Source organism: Arachis ipaensis, chromosome B02 (assembly GCF_000816755.2).
Source record: "Arachis ipaensis cultivar K30076 chromosome B02, Araip1.1, whole genome shotgun sequence".
NCBI classification, from domain to species: Eukaryota; Viridiplantae; Streptophyta; class Magnoliopsida; order Fabales; family Fabaceae; genus Arachis; species Arachis ipaensis.
This window is the reverse complement of record NC_029786.2, coordinates 39,556,626-39,579,706: the sequence shown is the minus strand read 5'-3', so window position 1 is coordinate 39,579,706 and position 23,081 is coordinate 39,556,626. Positions and strand designations below refer to the sequence as shown.

The 23,081-nt window shown below is 40.4% G+C and overlaps 1 protein-coding gene and 1 long non-coding RNA gene across 2 annotated transcripts in view; both read left to right on the top strand.

Annotated features, from left to right (window-relative positions):
* LOC107627202 lies at positions 1,415-3,019 on the top strand. Its single transcript, XM_016330054.1, has one exon. It carries the CDS (start codon positions 1,415-1,417, stop codon positions 3,017-3,019), a length of 1,605 nt encoding a protein of 534 aa, XP_016185540.1.
* LOC110267629 overlaps positions 16,940-23,081 on the top strand; it is a 14,231-nt gene continuing 8,089 nt past the window's right edge. The window contains exons 1-2 of the long non-coding RNA XR_002355462.1: positions 16,940-16,950; positions 18,423-18,426. This is a non-coding gene — a long non-coding RNA (uncharacterized LOC110267629). The remainder of the gene's footprint in view (positions 16,951-18,422; positions 18,427-23,081) is intronic.

Below are 23,081 nucleotides of genomic sequence, written 5' to 3'. Positions count from 1 at the left end.
GCATTTTAAGTTTCAGTTATTTACTTTCATCTTCTTTCTCTCTTCTAGTTCTTTAAATTCCTTGCCATTTAAATTTTTGCAATTATGTTCAAAAATCACAAATCTCATGAAATCAAAATCATGTTTGCTTGACTAAATCTACCATTTAACTAAAGTTGCTTAATCTACCAATCTCTGTGGGATCGACCTCACTCTTAGTGAGTTTTATTACTTGATACGACCCGGTATACTTGCCGGTAATTACGTGAAATTAATTTTTTACGTATCAAGTTTTTGGCGCCGTTGCCGGAGATTGGAAAAGATTAACAATGATTAAGTGAAGTGAAGATCTAGATCTAGCACTTTTTATTTTTGTTCTTTAACTTTTAACTAACACACTAACTGTTTGAATTTTTGCTTAAACCAACTAACATTTCACTTCAGCCATGGATTGAAGTGTTATTGCCTTTCTGGTGTTGTGTGATTCTTATGCTTTGGTTGCATGTCAGGTACAAGGAGAATTATACCCACTTTTTGTGAACAAAACGAAAGAACCCTCAGAAGATTAAGAAGAGCTGAAAGAGGGAAAAACATTGTTGGAGAAGAGGATTCAGAAGGAGAAGAACAAGTCATGGAGGGAAATTCACATAACCATGCTGAGGGAGTTGCCAACAATAACAACCCTGAGGGAGTTGCCAACAATAATAACCCACCTCAAAGGAGAGTTCTAGCTTCTTACACTCTCCCAAATCCAAGACACTGCAGGAGCAGTATACTCGCTCCCAATGTTCATGCAAACAACTTTGAATTGAAGCCTCAACTCATCACCCTCGTGCAATGGCTGGAGACATTCCCCAAAGAAAGTATCAACACTTGGGATGATCTGGTGAATAAATTCCTATCCAAGTTCTATCCACCTCAGAGGATCATCAGGTTAAAAACGGAGGTGCAAACGTTCACTCAAATAGATAGGGAATCATTGTATGAAGCATGGGAAAGATATAAAACCTTGATTAGAAAATGTCCACCTGAGATGTTCAGTGAATGGGATAAACTTTAAAATTTCTTTGAAGGGTTGACTGAAAAATCTCAAGTATCTTTGGATTACTCTGCAGGAGGCTCACTACAATTGATGAATACAGCCGAAGAAGCTCAGAATCTCATAGACATGGTGACAAATAACCAATACTTCTTTGCTCATCAGAGGCAACGCCAACCTATTCAAAAGAAGGGTGTATTGGAACTAGAAGGAGTGGACACAACCTTGGCACAAAACAAGTTGATGCACCAGCAACTCCAGCAACAAATGGAAATGATGGCTAAGAGAATAGATGGTCTCTAACTAGCTTCAGTGAACACAACAAATCAACCTTCAATTGAATGGGGTCAAAATGAAGCAGGCAATGTTGAGCAGCAACAAGAACAAGTTCAATACATGCAAAACACCTCAAGTTCATTTCAAAATGACTTTCATGGTGACACATACAACTCATCCTGGAGGAACCACCCCAACCTGAGATGGGGAGATAATCAAAACCAGTGGCAGAAGAACAACAACTCCAACCATTCCCGCAACACACACAACCAAAACCACTCATCCAACAACACTAACCAATACAAGAAACCACAAAACACATATCAACCACCTCACCACAATCCACAAACTCACCAAAATAACATTTCTGCACCAACATCTAACCCTCAAAATCACCACATCACCTCTACAAACAACTTCCAGCAACCACATTCCACCCCCATCATACCACCAATTGACCATCATGAAAATAGACTTTCAAGTCTTAAGGCAGCCTTACACACAATTGTTCAGTCCACTCAAAGCTTGATCAAAGTGCAAGAGAGAAATGAAGCCACCATGAAGAGCTTTGAACAGCAAGTGGGACAATTAGCTAAACAAGCTGAAAGGCCGACCAATGTCCTCCCAAGTGACACAGTACCCAACCCAAGAGAAGAATGCAAAGCTTTTCAGTTGAGAAGTGGCAAAGTAATTGGAGAAAGCTCTAACAAAGAAGCAACAAAACTCAAAGAGCAAGGCACAGCAAGCAAGCAAGGTGAAGACAAAGTATCAACACCTCAAGAAAACAAAGAAGATGAAGAGCCACAGAGCAGGACACCCACTCAAGACAACCACTCCAATAACAAGGGGAATGTGAAGCCACAACAGGAGAACAAGAATGAAGGAGTGAAAGCCTATGTACCCAAGCTTCCATACCCAACCAGGATACATAAAGGAACGAAAGACCAACAATTCCCAAGGTTCTTGGAAATCTTTAAGAAACTTGAAATCAACATCCCATTGGCAGAGGCCTTGGAACAAATGCCACTATATGCAAAGTTTCTTAAAGAATTAATCACCAAGAAGAGAAGTTGGCAAGAGAAAGAAACAGTGATTCTCACTCAAGAGTGTAGTGCCATTATTCAAAGGGGATTGCCACCAAAACTCAAGGATCCAGGCAGCTTCCTCATACCATGCACAATTAGGAGTATAGACATTGACAAATCACTCTGTGACCTGGGATCGAGCATTAACTTAATACCCCTTACCATGATGAAGAAAATGATGATAGAAGAATTGAAACCCACAAGGATGTCACTCCAACTTGCTGACAGATCTATCAAAATACCAAATGGTGTAGTTGAGAACCTCTTGGTAAAAGTGGAGAACTTTATATTCCCAGCTGATTTTGTGGTCCTAGATATGGACGAAGAGGGGAGCAACTCAGTTATCCTTGGTAGACCCTTTTTGGCTACAGCCAGAACAATCATTGATGTGGAAAAGGGAGAGATGATTTTCAGAGTACATGATGAGCAAATGACCATAAATGTCTTCAAGGCAATGCAACACCCCGTTGAGAAAGAGAGTTGCATGAGGATTGATGTGGTTTATTCTTTGGTTGAGGAAGTACTTGAAATAAACCATCAAGTGAAACAAGAGGAAGTCCAGGACATCCAAAGACAAGAAGAGAACAAATTAGAAGCACCAGAGGAAACAAGTGAAGCTAAGAAAGAAGAGGCACCATAACAAGAGTTAAAACCACTACCCCCTCATCTTAAATATGCATTTCTTGGTGAAAAGGACAGCTTCCCAGTGATCATCAATTCTACATTGAGTGCAGAGGAAGAAGAAAAGCTACTTGTAGTATTGAGAGCTCACAAAGAGGCGTTGGGATGGACCATTGATGACTTGAAAGGCATAAGCCCTGCCATATGCATGCACAAAATACTCTTGGAGGAAAATTCTAAACCAGTGGTACAACCTCAGAGAAGATTGAATCCCACAATGAAAGAGGTAGTCCAAAAAGAAGTACTGAAGCTATGCAAAGCTGGGATCATTTACCCCATCTCTGATAGTCCATGGGTTAGCCCAGTTCAAGTAGTACCAAAGAAAGGTGGGATGACTGTCATTGTCAATGAGAAGAATGAGCTTATTCCAACAAGAACAGTGACTGGATGGAGGATGTGCATTGACTATAGGAGGCTGAATGATGCCACACGAAAGGACGATTTTCCCCTTCCTTTCATTGACCAGATGCTGGAAAGGCCGGCTGGCCATGATTATTACTGTTTCCTTGACGGATACTCTGGATATAACCAAATCGTGGTTGACCCCATGGATCAAGAGAAGACCTCCTTTACCTGCCCTTTTAGAGTCTTTGCTTACAGGAGAATGCCATTCGGACTGTGTAACGCCCCAGCTACCTTTCAGAGATGCATGCTATCAATCTTCTCGGACATGGTAGAAAAATTTATTGAAGTCTTTATGGATGATTTCTCTGTCTTTGGTGATTCTTTCAATGCTTGCTTACACCATCTTACCCTAGTCTTGAAGAGGTGCCAAGAAACCAATTTGGTTTTAAACTGGGAGAAATGCCATTTCATGTTACCCGAGGGCATTGTTCTTGGCCACAAAATTTCAAGAGAGGGTATAGAGGTTGACAAGGCAAAAGTAGAAATTATAGAGAAACTTCCTTTACCAACTAGTGTGAAAGCTGTTAGAAGCTTCTTAGGACATGCTGGATTCTATAGGAGGTTCATCAAAGATTTTTCCAAAATAGCAAAGCCACTAAGCAATCTGCTGGTGGTAAACAATCCTTTTCTCTTTGATGATGAATGTAAACATGCCTTTGAAACTCTAAAAGCTAAGCTCACTACAGCACCAATCATCACACCCCCAAGTTGGGGATTACCTTTTGAACTTATGTGTGATGCAAGTGACCTTGTAATTGATGCTGTGTTGGGGCAGAGGAAGGAAAAGAGGCTTCATGTTATCTACTATGCAAGTAAAGTATTGAATGAAACTCAAAGAAATTACACTACAACAGAGAAAGAGCTACTAGCTGTGGTATATGCTTTTGATAAGTTTAGAAAATACTTGATTGGATCTAAAGTTCTGGTATATACTGACCATGCTGCTCTTAAGTATCTTATGTCAAAACAGGATGCAAAACCAAAGTTAATCAGATGGGTACGACTCCTACAAGAGTTTGACATTGAGATAAAGGATAGAAAGGGTAGTGAAAATCAAGTTGCTGACCATCTATCAACGGTGCCACAAGATGCATGTCAAGACAACCTTCAATCAATAAATGAAGAATTTCCAGATGAGCACCTCTTGCAGATTCAACACATCCCTTGGTTCGCAGACATGGCCAACTACAAAGCAGGAAGGATCATCCCACAAGAATACACAAAACAACAAGTCAAGAAGCTATTACATGAGGCTAAGTTCTTCTTTTGGGATGAACCATTTCTATTCAAAAGGTGCCCAGATGGAATGATAAAAAGGTGTGTACCGGAGGTTGAGATGAAGGACATACTATGGCATTGTCACAACTCAAGCTATGGTGGCCATTTTGGAGCTGAAAGAACTGCTGCAAAGGTGCTTCAAAGTGGTTTCTACTGGCCTTCCATCTTCAAGGATGCTAGAGACTTTGTGAGCCATTGCTATGAATGTCAAAGAACAGGGGGTTTGACAAGAAAAAATGAGATGCCTCAGAAGTTCATTTTGGAAGTGGAACTCTTTGATTTGTGGGGAATAGACTTCATGGGACCCTTCCCTTCATCCTACACATTCAAATACATTTTGGTGGCAGTGGAGTATGTTTCAAAATGGGTAGAAGCAATAGCCACCACTACATGTGATACCAACGTGGTATTATAATTCCTAAAGAGAAACATCTTCACTAGATTTGGAGTGCCCAAGGGACTTATAAGTGATGGAAGAAGCCACTTCTGTAACAAGCAATTAAATTCTCTACTCCACAAATATGGAGTTACTCACAAAGTGACCACACCTTATCACCCACAGACAAATGGGCAAGCTGAACTTGCTAACAGAGAGCTAAAGAGGATTCTGGAGAAAACTGTGGGAGCAACAAGAAAGGATTGGGTTAGGAAGCTGGATGATGCACTTTGGGCATACAGAACAGCATTCAAAATGCCCATAGGAAAATCTCCATTTCAGCTGGTGTAGGGGAAAGCATGCCATCTCCCTGTGGAGCTTGAACACAAGGCCTTTTGGGCCACCAAACTTTTGAATTTAGATGCTCAAGCAGCAGGAGAAAAGAGGTTACTACAACTCAATGAATTGGAGGAATTCAGGTTGGAGGCATATGAAAATGCCAGAATATACAAAGAAAGAGCAAAAAGGTGGCATGACAAGAGGATCTCCCAAAGAACATTCGAACTAGGCCAAAAGGTGTTACTATTCAACTCAAGACTGAAGATTTTCCCTGGGAAGCTGAGGTCTAGATGGACTGGTCCATACACCATCACCAAAGTATCCCCTCATGGCTATGTAGAATTACTTGATAAGGCTTCAAAACAGACTTTCACAGCCAATGGACATAGGGTGAAACTTTATCTTGGTGGCCCCTGGAGCAAGGAAGAGAGTGTGCAACTCTTAGCATGAGCAAGGAAGCTGCATTGTCAAGCTAAGGACAATAAACAAGCGCTTCATGGGAGGCAACCATGCACAGGAGTTCTTGTTATTTTCATGCTTTAGTAGTCAATAATGAGGGACTGCATCATATACATTTAAAAAAAAAAGAGAAGAAGAGAGAAAAAGGGGTTGAAATAGCATGTAATGTATGTAAGACACTAAGTTTGGTGTGGCCAACTTTGAAGCAAATAGGACATTTTAATTCTGTTAGAACACTAGTCACAAACTAAGTTTGGTGTCTTTACATACATAAATAATGCTAGAAAAAGAAAGAAAGTGTATTTTTTTAGCATAGGAAATCAATCCTTAGATTTTAATTTTTACTATTATAGTCAATTCTACAAGAGAATATCATCATAATTTGTTAGAATAAGTTAAGACACTTCAAGAATCTCAAGGTTTTGGAATTTTGTTGCAGGGAAGTGAAAGAAATAAGTCATGAGGAATCTTTGAAGAGAAGTCACAGACACACAAGGAAAAGAAAGTCACATGAGTCTTGAATTTTGTGCATTGGAAAAAGCAACTCAACATGCATTGGGCACGAAGAAGCATGCTTCCCATGCTGTGACCGAACCATCAAGACCATTCCTTCACCATACATATGACTTTAAAACACTCCAACCACAATCATCAAACCTCACTTTGCCCCCACTTCTATATCTACTACTCCCCATCACCACAGTTCATCAAATCTCTTCTAGCCTACCCGAACCACCCCCCTTCTTCATTCCCTCTCACAATCACTTTCAAGCTTGTAGTCCTTACCTTGTCACCATATCCATCTACACTCCCCTTCATAAATATTTCCTTTATGCTTGAGGACAAGCATTCTTCTAAGTTTGGTGTTGGAAGATTTGACCCTTGTGCAATTCAATGGGCTCATCATCAAGAGCTAGGAAGGAAAAGCAACCCGTAGAAAATGAAGGACAAAACACCTTTGATCGAAGAAGATTCAAATCCAAACACAATGAGCGCATCTTTAGTTGGATGTCAGGCAAAGACGTTGTCCCGGAGTTACCTTTCAAGCTAAGAAAAGAGGAATACTCTGAGATACAAAAAATAATTAGGAAGAAGGGATGGGAGCTTCTCTGTAACCAACCTCAAGAAGTGAGCATGGTTCTCATCCATGAGTTTTACACTAATGTGATAAGAGAATTTGATGATGAAGAGCCATACATGAGCTATGTAAGAGGGGTGACTGTTGACTTTAGTCCAAACGCCATCAACAGGGTGCTAAAGGTCAAACCAAAACGGTTCAAACAAGCTAGCTATGAGGAAAGAGTTGAAAATGATCCAAGGTATGTAGATGTGTTAGGTGACCTATGCAAAGTAGGCACGGATTGGGTGTTGGATTCACAAGGACAACCAATCAAACTCAGAAGAGGTGATCTCATACCTCAAGCAAAAGGATGGCATGACATAGTGAGGAGATCATTAATCCCTACTTCAAATAATTCCGAAGTGACAGTGAATAGATCAATAATGATCCACTGCATAATGAAAGGAAGGGATATCAATGTTGGAGAAATTATAGCCAAGAACATCATTGACATAGCTCAGAAGGTCAAACAGGACAGCTGGCTGGGATATCCTAGTACCATTCTGTGCTTATGTGAAGAAGCTAGAGTACCTCTCGAAGAATTTGAAGAAACTGACGTGGTATCTATTGGAAAGCCTCTCACCAAGGAGAGATTGGAATTTGTCACCACAACCCAATTGGAGAGACAACCTTTAGCAAGAAAAAAGAAAAGGAAAGAAGCAAGACAAGAGGAAGAGCCTCAAGAACTGAAAGAAACAAGTACCTTGAACATGAATCAACTCCAAGCCGCTTTGGAAGGAATCTCTGGGCAATATTCACGAATTCAAAGAAGCCAAGAGGAACAAGCTCAACAACAAAGGGACCTTTGGCAGGTAATGAATCAGCAAAGAGAAGTTCAAGTTCAATGGATGAGTCAGCAAAATGAATATCAAACACACATGATGGAACTACAACAAGAACAATATGCCAAGATGTATGAAGCCATCAACAATTCAACTGTTGAATATGAAAGATCCATGGAAAAGGTAATATAGGAACAAGCTCAACTAAGGAAAGAGCAAGCTCAGCAAAGGGAGCTTCTCCATAGGTTGGATGCTAGACATGACACATTTCACAAAGAGTTCAATGAAAGCAGAATGTTCAAGGAGGCTAGACATAGAGACAGAATTGACTATGATATATGCACCCAAGAAAAACTCAGTCTCTTTAAAAGTTCAATAACTAAGATGCTAAATACATCATAGCACTATACACTTGAAAATATGCTTACACTCAAGATCCATAAATTGCAAACAGAGAACAGTTCTTTGAAAAGAATGATTGAGGAGTCAAAAATTTGTTTTGAGGCAAGCAAAAGATTTAGAGAAGTGGTGGTTCTAGTTGTATGATTGTGTATTGAGGTTGCATGTTTGTGAAAACCTGCATGGGAGCTCATAGGCAGGAAATAGAGTTCAAAGAAGTATTATGGAGATTCTCAAATATCTTTTGATCCAAGAAGCAGCAAAAAGAAAAAAAAAGAACATGGCAAAAGGCTCTGAGCATCAATTACTAGGAAGAAAAGGAAAGAAATAAGAACTCAAAGAGTTATTATCCTAGTTAAATGCTTGTGGTAGAATTGTGTCAAAGAGAGAAGCTTGGGCAAGTAAATCCTAAGGGGTGCTTCAACACCTAATACCTTAAAACCAACTGGTTTAGGAGTATTGATTGAAAGCTTATCTAAAGAGCCGCTTTGAGACATGACACTTAGAGTCAAGTCTAAGACACAAAAACTATAAGACTGCTTCAAGGTGATTACCTATAGAGAGATTTCCATGATATCATTTGAATGAAAGTCCTAAGATCTAAGACTTCCAAAATGTAGGGACTAATAAGCATTGAAATCCTTGCATGAGCATATAATTCAGAGTTCACCCCACTATCACTTAATCACTTCACTCACCAAGGCATTACAAGCTATCCCTCAACTTGTTCCAATTAAAAGAAACCTTTGTGCATAGTTCTTTTCTTGCTTGAGGACAAGCAAAGTTTAAGTTTGGTGTTGTGATGCATTTGCATCTTTGCTATATTAGCTAGTTAGTTTAAGTAGTTTTAGCTTAATTTCATTCACTTTCTTTGAAATAAAAAAGCATTTGTGTGAGTTTTCTCTCCATGCATTCATGAACCAAGAACTAGGTAGAATTTGACCATATTTGCGCAAAGAATTCTAGGAGTTGACAAATGAATTAGCATGAATGAATCTCTTGAAAATTGTTGCATAGAATGGCAAAACTTTGAAGCAAATTCTTTGGTTAATGATAGGTAATGAAGCAAGAAGGTCAAGCCAGCAAGAATTGGAGCAAGAAAGATTGGGGACATAGCAAGCTTGGCAAGGAGGAAGAGACTTGGGAGTTGCCAACGTGCATTATCACTTGAGTGTTTGGCAATAATGCCAAGTAGTCCTGGAAGGTGAATTTGAAGCCCCAAGCAAGTTACCAACTTGAATTTAAAATGGCGTGTTTGAGGGCAACTCCAACAATCCAAAGCAAGCCAAAAAGAGCGGGTTGGCACGTTGCCAACTCCCCAAACTACTAGCGTGGTCCATAGCAACGCCAGGGAGCAAAACTTGGAAGGAAACAGCTTCCTAGCACGTTGCCAACGCCACTAACAAGGGCGTGTTTGGTGACAACGCCAGCAGCAAGAAGGCATGGATAAGAAGGGTGTGAAGCACGTTGCCAAAACCAAATTCTGAAGGCGTGTTCCTTGGCAACGCAACAAGCAACCTTGAAGGGCAACTTCTAGCCTCGAGCACGTTGTCCACCTGTAGTAACAAGGGCGTGTTTGAAGGCAACGCCATCAACAACGCCCAACAATGCAAGGCAGCCCTGGAGAGTAAATTTGGGCATTGCCAACTTGGGGAGGGTGAAGGCGTGTTTGCTAGCAACGCTTGCGAAGCTTAGCAGCCTTAGAAGGTAACCCACGTTGCCAACTTGAGAATGTGAAGGCATGTTTGTCAAAAACGACGGCAACCCTGGCAGCCTGATCTTGTCATCTTCAATGGAGCATAACTTGAGCTACAGAGATCCAATTGATATGCTTCTAGTTGCGTTGGAAAGCTGACATTCAGAGCTTTCCAACCATATATAATAGTCTATAGTGGAGCATGAAATGGAAGCTCAAATCAGAGTCATCTTTAGACCCAAAAATAAGAACATGAAGTTGAAATTCAAGGAGGCATGAATGAGCCCAAAGAAGGTCGAGCACGTTACCAAGGCAAGGAAGAGAAGGCGTGTTCATTAACAATGCCAAGGGGCAGAGAATTTGGGCCAAGGAAGGGCACTAGCACGTTGCCAACTTGGAATGAACTGGAGTGTTTGATAAAAACGCCACAACCAAGGCAACTTGACCTTGCCTTCTTCAATGGAGCATAACTTGAGCTAGAAAGATCCAATTGAGATGAGCCCAAGTGCATTAGAAAGAAGACATTCTGAGCTGTCCAATGATATATGATAGTTTATATTGAAGCAGAGGATTGAAGCTCAAATTATAGGCAACATTAGGCATGAAAAGTGGAGCTAAGAAGAAGAAAAGCCAAGTTGTTAGCAACAACTTGGGCTAACAACGCCCAAGCACCAAGTCCCATTCCCAGGAAAATGCCTTGCACGTTGCCAACGTGCATTAAGGCTGGCGTTATTGGCAAACACGCCAAGCCATTGGGCCAGGAACATTATGAACAAGCTCCTACTTCCCTGTTTAGCAACACTTCTTCCATTGAGCCAGGAATTCAACAAAGGGAAAGCCCACATTGCTAGCCCAAATTAAAGATCTCTGAAGGAGTTTTAGGAGTAGTACAAATAGAGAAGAGTTTGGTACTTTTAGGGGACTTTTTTGGAGACTTAGACATTTTTCTATTACACTAGCATTTTTATTCTTTACTTTTTCTCACCGGTCTTCTATTTTGTTTTTCTTGCAACATTGAATTTTAGTTTTAAGAACTTCTTCTTCTTCTTCTTCATTCTTCTCTACACTTAGTTTAATTTTCATCTTTGTATTTGTTGTTGAAATTTGAGCTATGATTCACTAAACCCCATTTTCATTAGGGGGAGGAGCTCTGCTCATTTGAATGGATTGATAACTTTTCTTTTCCTACTCAATTCAAGTGGTTCATCTAAGAGGAAACTCTTGTTCTTCACAGATTCAATTACCATCGAGAGAGGGATTAATCTATATGAATTATGTGGTGAGTTTGAGAAAGGAGCCACATAATTCAGTTTAGAGTTCATCCTTTCATGATTTCCTTAATCAATACACTTTGGTTGGTACGTGAGATATAACCTCCCTTAGTTGAGATTCTGGAAGTTGTGTGGCTTGGATTAGAAATTGAACTTCATCTCTTCTCATGAACAATTAGATCACGAGAGTGGCAATTGGTTGTGTTGAGAGAAATTGAGTTACAAAGAGATTGGGACTCAATTACCCACAATTTGCCATGGATCTATACCCATGATTGAGAAGAAGTTGATCAACATCAATTCATGAGAATTTTCTTTCTCTCTTCTAGTTCATTAAATTCCTTGCAATTTAAATTTTTGCAATTATGTTCAAAAATCACAAATCTCATGAAATCAAAACCATGTTTGCTTGACTAAATCTACCATTTAACTAAAGTTGCTTAATCTACCAATCTCCGTGGGATCGACCTCACTCTTAGTGAGTTTTATTACTTGATACGACCCGGTATACTTGCCGGTAATTACGTGAAATTTATTTTTTGCGTATCAAGTTTTTGGCTCTTACTCATTCTATTTTCTTTTAATACAATTTAAGGTAATTCATGTATATCTTGTGTTCTTTGATTGTTGTTGTTGATTTCTTACATTCAATTATTGATAGATTTTATCCTTGTTATCAATTTACTATGCTTTTCTTTCGTGCCTCCCAAGTGTTTGATAAAATGCTTGGTTGGACTTTAGTATAGATTTTTCTCCTCTTGGTCTTGATAGAGTAATTAGTGATGCTTGAGTTATCTGATTCCTTTGTAGATTGATAATTAGAAGTTGCTAATTGATTTGGATACCACTAAAGCTAGTCTTTCCCTTGGGAGTTGGCTAGGACTTGTGGAATCAAGTTGATTCACCCACTTGACATTCCTCCATGGTTAGGGGTTAACTAAGTGGTAGCAATAGACAATTTGTGGTCTCAATTGAGGAGGATAACTAGGATAGGACTTCTAATTCTCACAACCTTGCCAAGAGCTTTCTAGTTGTTAGTTTACTTTCATTGCCATTTACCTTTTATGTCTAATATCTCAAAAACCCCAAACATAGCTCCATAACCAATAGCAAGGCACTGTATTGCAATCCCTAGGGAGAACGACCCAAGGTTCAATACTTCGGTTTATAAATTTAGGGGTTTGTACTTGTGACAAACAAGTTTTTATATGAAAGGATTATTGTTGGTTTAGAAACTATACTTGCAACGAGAATTTATTGTGAATTCTAAACCACACAAAAGTTCAATCATCAAAATGGCGCCGTTGCCGGGGATTTGCAATGGTGTTATGTTATTGGTTATTGTATATATGTGAATATTGTAAATAGGTTTGTATTTTTCTTGTTTCTAGTTTTTGTTAGTTTTATTTTGTTTTTCCACTATGAATTCTCACTTTGGCTATGAGTTTGGCTCTAACTATGTTGTAGGAAATGTGGACTTCAATGACAACATGCATCAAGGATGGAACACTCCAAGATGGGAGGAGCCTCAAGGAATTGATCACTCCTATTGGCAACAACCTCCGGACACTTATAGGTATAATTCACATCCTAGTGCATGTCAACTCAATGGCTATGACTCTTATCCTCAACATGAACAACCATCATATGCCTATGACTCTTATCCTCAACATGAACAACCATACTCAAAAGCCTTTCCATACCAAGCATCTTCCTATGATCCATATCCACCATATGACCAATCACCCATACCATATTCTTATGACCATTATGAGCAAGAACCTTTAGAACCACCACAACCTTATCATGACTACTATGAAGAACCACCTCAATGCACACCATCTCCATACCCTTACCAAGAAGAACCACCTTTCTACTATGAACCCTTTCCCTAAAATGATGAACCCTCTTATCCACTCCAAGCTCTAATAGATGATTCTCTCACCTTGCTACTTCAAGGACAAGCGGATATGCAAAGGAACACCCTAGAGTTTGTGACTAACTTGACCAAGGTAGTGCATACTGATAAACTACTATTTTATAGTTTATATTATGCTTAATTGTGAGGTTTTATCAAATCTTTACCCACTTATTCATATGATTAGCATGCATTTATAATTCCTTCCTAAAAATACTTCATGGTTGAAAACTTGCTTCCTAGAGACTTTTAATTATGTAGCTTAACTCTCCTCTATTCCATTCGATGTTGTGATCTGTGTGTTAAGTGTTTCAGGCTTTATAGGGCATGGATGACTTGGAGATCAGAAAGAAAGCTTGCAAAAATGGAAGGAACACAAGAAATTGAGGAGATGACTAGCGAGAAGTGACGCAGACGCATGGCTCACGCGACCGCACGACATAGAGGAAATTGCAGTGACGCGGACGCATGGCTCACGCGACCGCGCGGATTGGAAACTGCACAAGTGACGCAAAGGCGTGGACGACGCGCACGCGTGGCAAGGCAAAACGCTGGATGACGCGAACGCCTGAATGACGCGATCGCGTGACGTGCACGATCTGCAGAATCTGCATAATTCGCTGGGGGCGATTTTGGGCCCTGTTTAGACCCAGTTTTTGGCCCAGAAAAGCAGATTAGAGCCAGGAAACATGCAGAGACCAGAAGACAATATTCATTCCGCATAATTTTAGTTTTAGATCTGATTTTACTCCTCCTCTAGGTTTTCTCTCTACACATTCATAGTTCTTAGGATTTTGATTTTATTGCTTTTTGGACTGGGATATTGAGAAGAGTTATTACTTCCGTCAAGACTTCATCATTCTAGTCTGTTTCCTTACTTGTCACTTACTCTTCCATGTCTTTTATTTACTCAGAATTATTATTGGATTATTTTTAGAATTTATTAATACAAGAACTATTTTTATTTTTAATTGATCCTTTTGATTATTATTAATCATGTCTTTCAATATTTCCCTTTCTTATTTCATGGATTTTACAATCATAATGAGCGAGTAGTTCTCTATAACTTGATTGGGAGTTGATTGACAGGAAGACCTTGAGTTGGATGCTCAAGAGTAAAATTATAGTTGGGTTTCGCGTTGGGTCGCCCTCTAATCACTGACACTAGTCCTTCCCAAGGGAGAGGATTAGAACTTGTGAATAGAAATTGACTTCCAACTTGCTTAACTTTCCTTTACCTGGTAAAGCATAACTGAGCAGGCAACCTTTAATTATCACTTTTATCTTGAGAGAACTCCATTAAGGATATGGCTTCCAACTAATCTACTCCCGATCAAGGTTTTTTATTTAAATTACATAATTTTTCTGATTTAATTTCCTGTTTATCAACTCAAACCATTTTTAGAAAACATCTGATTAATAAAATAGCACATCTTCCTACAACTCGTTGGGAGACGACCTGGGATTCATACTCTCAGTATTTTAATTTTAATTTTGTGACAACCACTTCTAAATTGATAAGTGGATTTTCAGTTGGTTAAGAACTGTACTTGCAACGTATCTCTTATAACAATTTCTTAACTCGCCAATTTCCGCCACGTTAATTTTTGGCGCCTTTGCCGGGGAGTTGCAATAGAGTGCTAAGTTATTGATTGGAATTTATTTATTTGCATTTTATTTTATTTTTGTTACTATGAGCTGCATGTTTCTTCCGTTAAATGATGCGTTCACTTCTTGATCCAAGCTTGCCAGTATTTGATCCTGAGATTGAAAGAACTATTTCACGTATAAGGCAAGCTCGGCGTCGGTTAGTCCTCTCCGAGGGCGAATCTTAAACGTCACTTGAAGAAGAAACAAGTCCCCGTTCTACTAATTCGATTGATTTACGTGCAGGTGACATGGCAGCACCTAGAAGAATTACTATCCAGGAGGCTGGAGCCCCTGATTTCACAATGCAACCGTTTCAAGCGCATCACCCAGCAGTGGCTACAGATTTTGAAATAAAGACTGCACTACTCAATTTGATGCCTAAGTTTCATGGCTTACCTGCTCAAGAGCCTATCAAGCACCTGAGGGATTTCCAAGCAGCCTTTTTTACTGTCAGGCACGATGGTGCAGATGAAACTTCTATTTTGTTAAAAGCTTTCCCATTCTCTCTTAAGGGAAAGGCGAGAGAGTGGTACTACACTCAACCCACAGCAACTGTTTATGACTGGGATACGCTTAGAAGAGAATTTTTGGAAAAATTCTTCCCAGCTGAAGTTACTGATAAACTGAGGAAAGACATTTCCATGATTGTCCAGGACGAGCCGAGACTCTCTACGAATACTGGGAGCACTTCAGCAACCTTCTGAAAGTATGTCCCCACCATATGATTTACAAGATAGTGTTGCTCAGCTACGTCACATAGGGCATGAGGCCCCAAGATAAGACCACATTGGAAAGTGCTAGCAATGGGTCTATGAAAAAGTACAAGATCACTGATGAGGCATGGCAATTGATCAGCGACTTAGCTGAATCTACTCGGAATCACAGGCAGAAACAAGGCCGGTCAAAGACTGTTGCAGAGGTATCTTCTAGCAGAGAAACTACTGCTTTGACTCAGAGTATATGTGAAATGACCAACTTACTGAAGCAGATGCAGTTGAGTCAACAACAAGCACAGCAAAGCCAACAGTTAGTCCCACAGAGAGTGTGTGGGATCTGTGCTGATTACAGCCATTATACTGATGAATGTCTGCAGCTCCAGCAGGAAGACAACACTGTGGCAGCCACTCATAACTTCTATGACCGCCCCAACCAAGGGTATAATCAAGGTGGCAGTTACAACCATGGATGGCAGGACAGTTCTAACCAAGGTTGGAGAGATAATTCTAACCAGAATTGGAGGGACAACAATAACAGAGGAGGTAGAGACAATCAAGGATATCAGAAGTGGAATAATAACAACAACAGGCAGCAGAACCAGAACCAGCCTTACAGAGCACCTCACCTGAGGCAGTCCCAAGAAACACAGCACAACCAACAACAAGTTCCGCAGATCACTCAATCTAATTCCTCTCCGAGTGACAAGGCTCTTCAATCCATTGCACAAGGACAAAGGAACATGGAAAGTTCACTTAATGGCCTAGCATCCGCTATACAAGCTCTCATCTCTCAGCTGGCATCACCCAATACTTCAAACACTCAACATGCAAGCTCTAGTGGAATTCCTTCTCAACCCTTACCCAATCCAAAGGGTGGCATCAATGCCATCACCCTAAGGTCCGGAACCACACTGCAAGAGAGGAATCAAGAGGAGCCAAACCCACTAGAACACGCCTCAGCTGAAGAGATGGTGGAAGTAGAGGATGCTGAAGAGGAAGAGAACATACCAGACATGGTTGAAGAAGAAGAAATTCAACCACAGAAAGAAGCACCAAAGGATGTAGGCGCTGCAGAAAACGTCCTTCCTATTCCATTTCCATAAATTGCAAGGAAGCCCAGGAAGCAGATGGAACTTGACCCTAAAATGATAGAGATATTGAAAAAGGTTAAGGTAACTGTTCCCATTTTTGATGTTATTCAGCAGGTACCTAAATACGCAAAGTTTCTAAAAGATTTATGCATACATAAAGACAAAATTAATGAATTAGAAACTATTCCTTTAGGTAGTTCTATATCTGCTTTAATGGGAGGTATACCTGAAAAGTGTAGTGATCCAGGTCCATGTATGGTTAACTGTACTATTAGTGGTGTGATATTTTCTGACTGCATGTGTGATCTAGGAGCATGTGTTAGTATCATGCCTTTGTCTATATATGATACTTTGAGGCTCCCTCCCTTAAAAAGGTCGGCAGCTCATTTTGTGTTAGCAGATAAAAGCATTATTATAGTGGTTGGAGTTGCTGAAGATGTATTAATGAGCATTAAGGGACTCACATTTCCCATTGACTTCTATATTCTGGAAATGCCCCCTAATGACTCAGGACGGCCATCATCAATCCTGCTTGGAAGACCATTCTTGAAGACTTCAAAGTTCAAGCTAGACACATTTTCCAGAACTTATTCCTTCGAAATAGATGGCAGAATAGTGAAATTCAATTTAAATGGGGCTATGAAGCACCCTCCAGATGACCTTTCTATCTCCCAGTGTGACATCATAGATGAAACCGTGGCTGAAGTTCACCAGGAGGAGTTAGAAGAGAAGTACACAGGACAAGGTCCAAGTGTGGGGACACTCTTGGAGGATAATGAGGGCACTTCGCCATTATCACCAGCCCCAGATAATCCAGAGCCTGACCATGAGCAGAAATTGGAATTAAAGCCCCTCCCTCCACACCTCAGATATGCTTACCTTGAGGACAAGTAGAGATTTCCAGTAATTATTACAACGGAACTCACTCCCCAACAAGAAGAACAGCTACTCAATGTACTGAGGAAACACAAGAAAGCAATTGGATGGAGCCTAGCGGATATAGTAGGCATCAGCCCTCAAGTTTGTGAGCACAGAATATTCCTGGAAGAGGGAGAAAAGCCTGTCCGTCAACCTCAGAGAAGACTGAATCCCACCATCTTAGAAGTTGTCAAGAAAGAAGTGACCTGGCTACTTGAAGAAGATATTATTTACCCCATCTCAGATAGCAAATGGGTCAGTCCAGTACAAGTGGTGCCCAAGAAGTCTGGAATCACAACAGTAAGAAATGAGCAAGGAGAGCTTCTGACAACTAGAGTGCAGGATTCATGGAGAGTTTGCATTGACTATAGGCGTCTTAACCAAGCCACTCACAAGGATCATTACCCCTTGCCATTCATTGATCAGATGCTTGATCGCCTGTCAGGTAAATCCCATTATTAGTTGTTAGATGGTTATACAGGCTATTTTCAAATTCATATAGCTCCTGAAGATCAGGAAAAGACTACTTTTACATGTTCTTTTGGAACTTATGCTTATAAGAGAATGCCATTTGGCTTGTGCAATACACCAACTACTTTTCAAAGGTGCATGATGAGTCTTTTCTCTGATCTTATTGAGAACTGTATGGAGGTTTTTATGGATGATTTTAGCGTTTATGGTGATTCATTTAGCCTTTGCTTGGATAGTTTATCTAGAGTATTTGATAGATGTGTCCGTACAAACCTTGTATTGAATTTTGAAAAATGTCACTTTATGGTTAAACAAGGGATTGTACTAGGACATGTTGTGTCTAATACTGGCATTTCTGTAGATCCAGCAAAGGTAGATGTTATTTCTAGTTTACCTTACCCCTCCTTTGTGAGGGAAGTCCGTTCGTTCCTTGGCCATGCAGGTTTTTACCGGAGATTCATTAAGGACTTTAGTAAGGTAGCACTTCCTTTATCCAGATTACTGCAAAAAGATATTGAGTTTGAGGTCAGTGAGGATTGCAAACAAGCGGCTGAAGACTGCCCTGACTCAAGCTCCAATTGTAAGAGGACCTGACTGGAGCCAGCCATTTGAAATCATGTGCGATGCTTCCAACCATGCAGTAGGAGCAGCGCTGGCTCAGCGTGAAGGTAAGGATCCTTTTGTAATTGCTTATGCGTCTAAGACTTTAGACACTGCTCAGTCTAACTACACTACTACTGAGAAAGAGCTTTTTGCTATTGTTTTTGCTCTGGATAAATTCCGAGCCTATTTACTTGGTACTAAAGTAGTAGTGTACTCAGACCATGCAGCTCTAAAGTATTTATTAGCTAAAAAGGAGTCCAAACTAAGGCTTATACGTTGGATACTGCTACTACAAGAATTTGATTTAGAAATTAAGGATAGGAGTGATAACCGGAATCTAGTGGCAGACCACTTGAGTCGCCTTGAGCACATTAAGGATACCGCCACTCCTATAAATGATAATTTCCCATTTGATGACTTACAAGCAGTATCTGAAGTAATCCCTTGGTATGCACCTGTAGCTAATTATCTAGTTAGCCGCACCTTTCCTCCAAATTTTACTAAGCATCAAAGAGACAAGCTGAAAAGCGAGTCCAAATATTATATATGGTATGAACCATATTTATGGAGATGTGGCGCTGACCGGGTAATTAGGCGTTGTGTGCCTCAATCAGAATTCTAGTCCATTTTAGAGGCCTGTCACTCATCTGAGAATGGAGGACATTTTGGCCCTCAAAGAACAGCTAGAAAAATTTTAGACTGTGGATTCTGGTGGCCTACTCTTTTTAAAGACGCTGCTGAATTTTGTAAATCTTGTTCTCCATGCCAAAGGTTTGGTAATATATCCAAGAGGGATGAGATGCCTCAACAGACTATGCTTTTCTGTGAAATTTTTGATGTTTGGGGCATTGACTTCATGGGTCCATTCCCAAATTCTAATGGTTATTTTTATATACTGTTAGCTGTAGATTACGTTTCTAAATGGGTGGAAGCAATTCCTACCCACACTGATGATGCTAACACTGTTGTTTCCTTTGTGAGAAACCACATTATTTGTCGCTTTGGATCACCACGAGCAATCGTGAGCGATCAAGGCACCCATTTCTGTAACAGGAGGCTAACAGGATTACTGAAGAAGCATGGGATAGTTCATAAAGTGGCAACAGCCTACCATCCCCAGACTAATGGGCAAGCTGAGGTGTCTAACAGAGAGATAAAGAGTATATTGCAGAAGATAGTCAAACCAAATAGAAGAGACTGGAGCACCAGGCTACAAGATACACTCTGGGCATACAGAACTGCATACAAGACACCCATTGGGATGAGTCCCTTTCGCTTAGTTTATGGAAAGGCCTGTCACCTCCCAGTAGAGGTAGAGCACAAAGCCTTTTGGGCAGTAAAGGATTGCAATATGGAATTTGAGAAGGCCGGAACTGAGAGAAAGTTGCAACTGCAGGAATTAGAGAGCCTACGCCTAGAAGCTTATGAGAACTCAAGACTGTACAAGGAAAAGATGAAGGCTGTGCATGATAAGCACATCAAGAGGAGAGAGTTCCAACCTGGAGACTTTGTCCTCCTTTACAACTCTAGACTGAGACTCATGCCAGGCAAGTTGAGATCAAGATGGGAAGGTCCATATAGAATAGAGAAGGCTGAGCCATACGGAGTTTTCCACCTGAGTCATCCTTCAAGCTCTGAATTCATCAAAGTTAATGGACATCGCTTGAAGCTATATCATGGTGCGAAGGTGAAACCCAGGGAGCTAGAGATCTTCCTCTTGGAGGATCCACCCACAGCAGAAGACTGAGCTAGTGGAGCGTCCAACTTAAGGACGTTAAAGCAAAGTGCTGGGTGGGAGACAACCCACCATGGTATGATCGTTCCTTTCTTTATTCTTAGTTTTCTTTTTCAATAACTCTTCTCTTTATTAGCACATTTAGCTTGCATCTGCATTTGCATATTTTTATTTTCACACAAAAAAAAGAGGGAGAGCACACGACGCGACAGCGTCGCCGACGCATTCGCGTCGCAGGTGGCTCAGAAAGAATGCGAAATCGAACAGAAAGTCACGCGAGAGTGTGGCTGGAGGCATGCCTATAGCATAAATTGCCCCACGCGACTGCGTCGCTGATGCGTCCGCGTCATGTGGGAGAATTGCCTTCCACGCGTCCGCGTCACCCACGCGGACGCGTGACCTGAAAATCGACGTAAAAGAGGATGCATGGCAGAAAGTTGTGCTAGAGTGGTGCTAAACTGGCACTAGACGCACAGTCCCTTCCACGCGAATGTGTGCCCCACGCGTCCGCGTCATCTCCTAAAATTGGCCCCCACGCGATCGCGTCAACCACGTGACCGCGTCACCCTGGAATTTGGAAATAATGAGTTTTGAACAGAAAGTTGTGCGAGCGCGAGGCTGCCCTTGCGCCAGTAGCACAAAACGAGTCATGCGTCCGTGTGACTGACACGACCGCGTTGACCCATCTAAGCGCCATCCGCGCGAACGCGTACCCCACGCGTCCGCGTCGCTTGCGCCGCACAGCTTAACCTAATCTGCCAAAATATCTTATCTTTCTCTTCCCCAAATCCTACTTTTTCTTTTCCCTCCTTATTTCTTCCTTCTTCCTTCTTTCTCACTCTCTACTTTTTCTCTCTCTCACCACCATTATCAAGGTTTTTCTTTTCTTCTTCCCTCCTTACTTTTCTATTCTTCTTCTTTTTATGTTATCTTTTTCTTTTCTTTTTCCTTGCATTATCCATGTTTTCTTTTTCTTTATTTTTCTTTTAATTGGTGTTGGAAATTTATTTGGGTCACTATTCTTTCCTATGATTTGCTTGTGAATTATTCAGGAATTATTTGATAATTATATATTACTTTTTAAAAGGGTTGCTTGCATGTTCAATTTAATACCTTCATTAGCTTATTTACCATGCATGCTATGTGTTTGTAAAAATGCCCGTATGGCATTGTGCACTATTTTTAGATTTCTTTTATTCTACTATTCTAAATGCTTGCTTTTCACAAAACCTCTTTTTATATTTTATTCATTTAAAATAATTGTTGTTACAAACAGGTTATTAGTTTGAAAGTCTTGGTAATCTCACTAGGACATTAAATGCTTGATCTATGCTACTCATGCCTTTGCCTGCATGCCAATAAACACCTTGCATTTATTTGTCATCTTATGCACCTGCTATATTTCCATTTATGATTTTTCACATGTAGTCATGACCATGTGTTAATTTCATTCATCTTTTAATGTGCATTGATTACCACCTTACCCACCCTCTTCCTTGCTCTATCCCATGACATTTTGACAAACTTTCTCTTTTCTCCCTGATGAGCGGATAATTTATACGCTTTTTGGCATTGTTTTTAGATAGTTTTTAGTATAATTTAGTTAGTTGTTAGTATATTTTTATTAGTTTTTAAATAAAAATTACATTTCTGGACTTTACTATGAGTTTGTGTGTTTTTCTGTGATTTCAGGTATTTTCTGGCTGAAATTGAGGGACCTGAGCAAATTCTGATTCAGAGGCTGAAAAAGGACTGCAGATGCTATTGGATTCTAACCTCCCTACACTCGAAATGGATTTTATGGAGCTACATGAGTCCAAATGGCGCGCTCTCAACTGCATTGGAAAGTAGACATCCAGGGCATTCCAGAAATATATAATAGTTTATACTTTGGCCGAGTTTAGACGACGCAAACTGGCGTTCAACGCCAGTTCTCTGCCCTATTCTGGCGTTAAACGCTAGAAACAGGTTACAAGTTGGAGTTAAATGCCCAAAACAGGTTACAACCTGGCGTTTAACTCCAAAAACAGCCTAGGCACGTGTAAAGCTCAAGTCTCAGCCCCAGCACACACCAAGTGTGCCCATGAAGTGGATTTATGCACTATCTACCATAGTTTACTCATTTTCTGTAAACCTAGGTTACTAGTTTAGTATTTAAACAACTTTTAGAGATTTATTTTGGACATCATGACATTTTCATGTTTTACATTGTATCTCTACGGCATGAGTCTCTAAACTCCATGATTGGGGGTGAGGAGCTCTGCTGTGTCTCGATGAATTAATGCAATTACTTCTGTTTTCTATTCAATCACGCTTGTTTCTATTCTAAGATACTCGCTTGTACTTAACCGTGATAACGACGCAAACTGGCGTTCAACGCCAGGTCTCTGCCCTATTCTGGCGTTAAACGCTAGAAACAGGTTACAAGTTGGAGTTAAATGCCCAAAACAGGTTACAACCTGGCGTTTAACTCCAAAAACAGCCTAGGCACGTGTAAAGCTCAAGTCTCAGCCCCAGCACACACCAAGTGTGCCCATGAAGTGGATTTATGCACTATCTACCATAGTTTACTCATTTTCTGTAAACCTAGGTTACTAGTTTAGTATTTAAACAACTTTTAGAGATTTATTTTGGACATCATGACATTTTCATGTTTTACATTGTATCTCTACGGCATGAGTCTCTAAACTCCATGATTGGGGGTGAGGAGCTCTGCTGTGTCTCGATGAATTAATGCAATTACTTCTGTTTTCTATTCAATCACGCTTGTTTCTATTCTAAGATACTCGCTTGT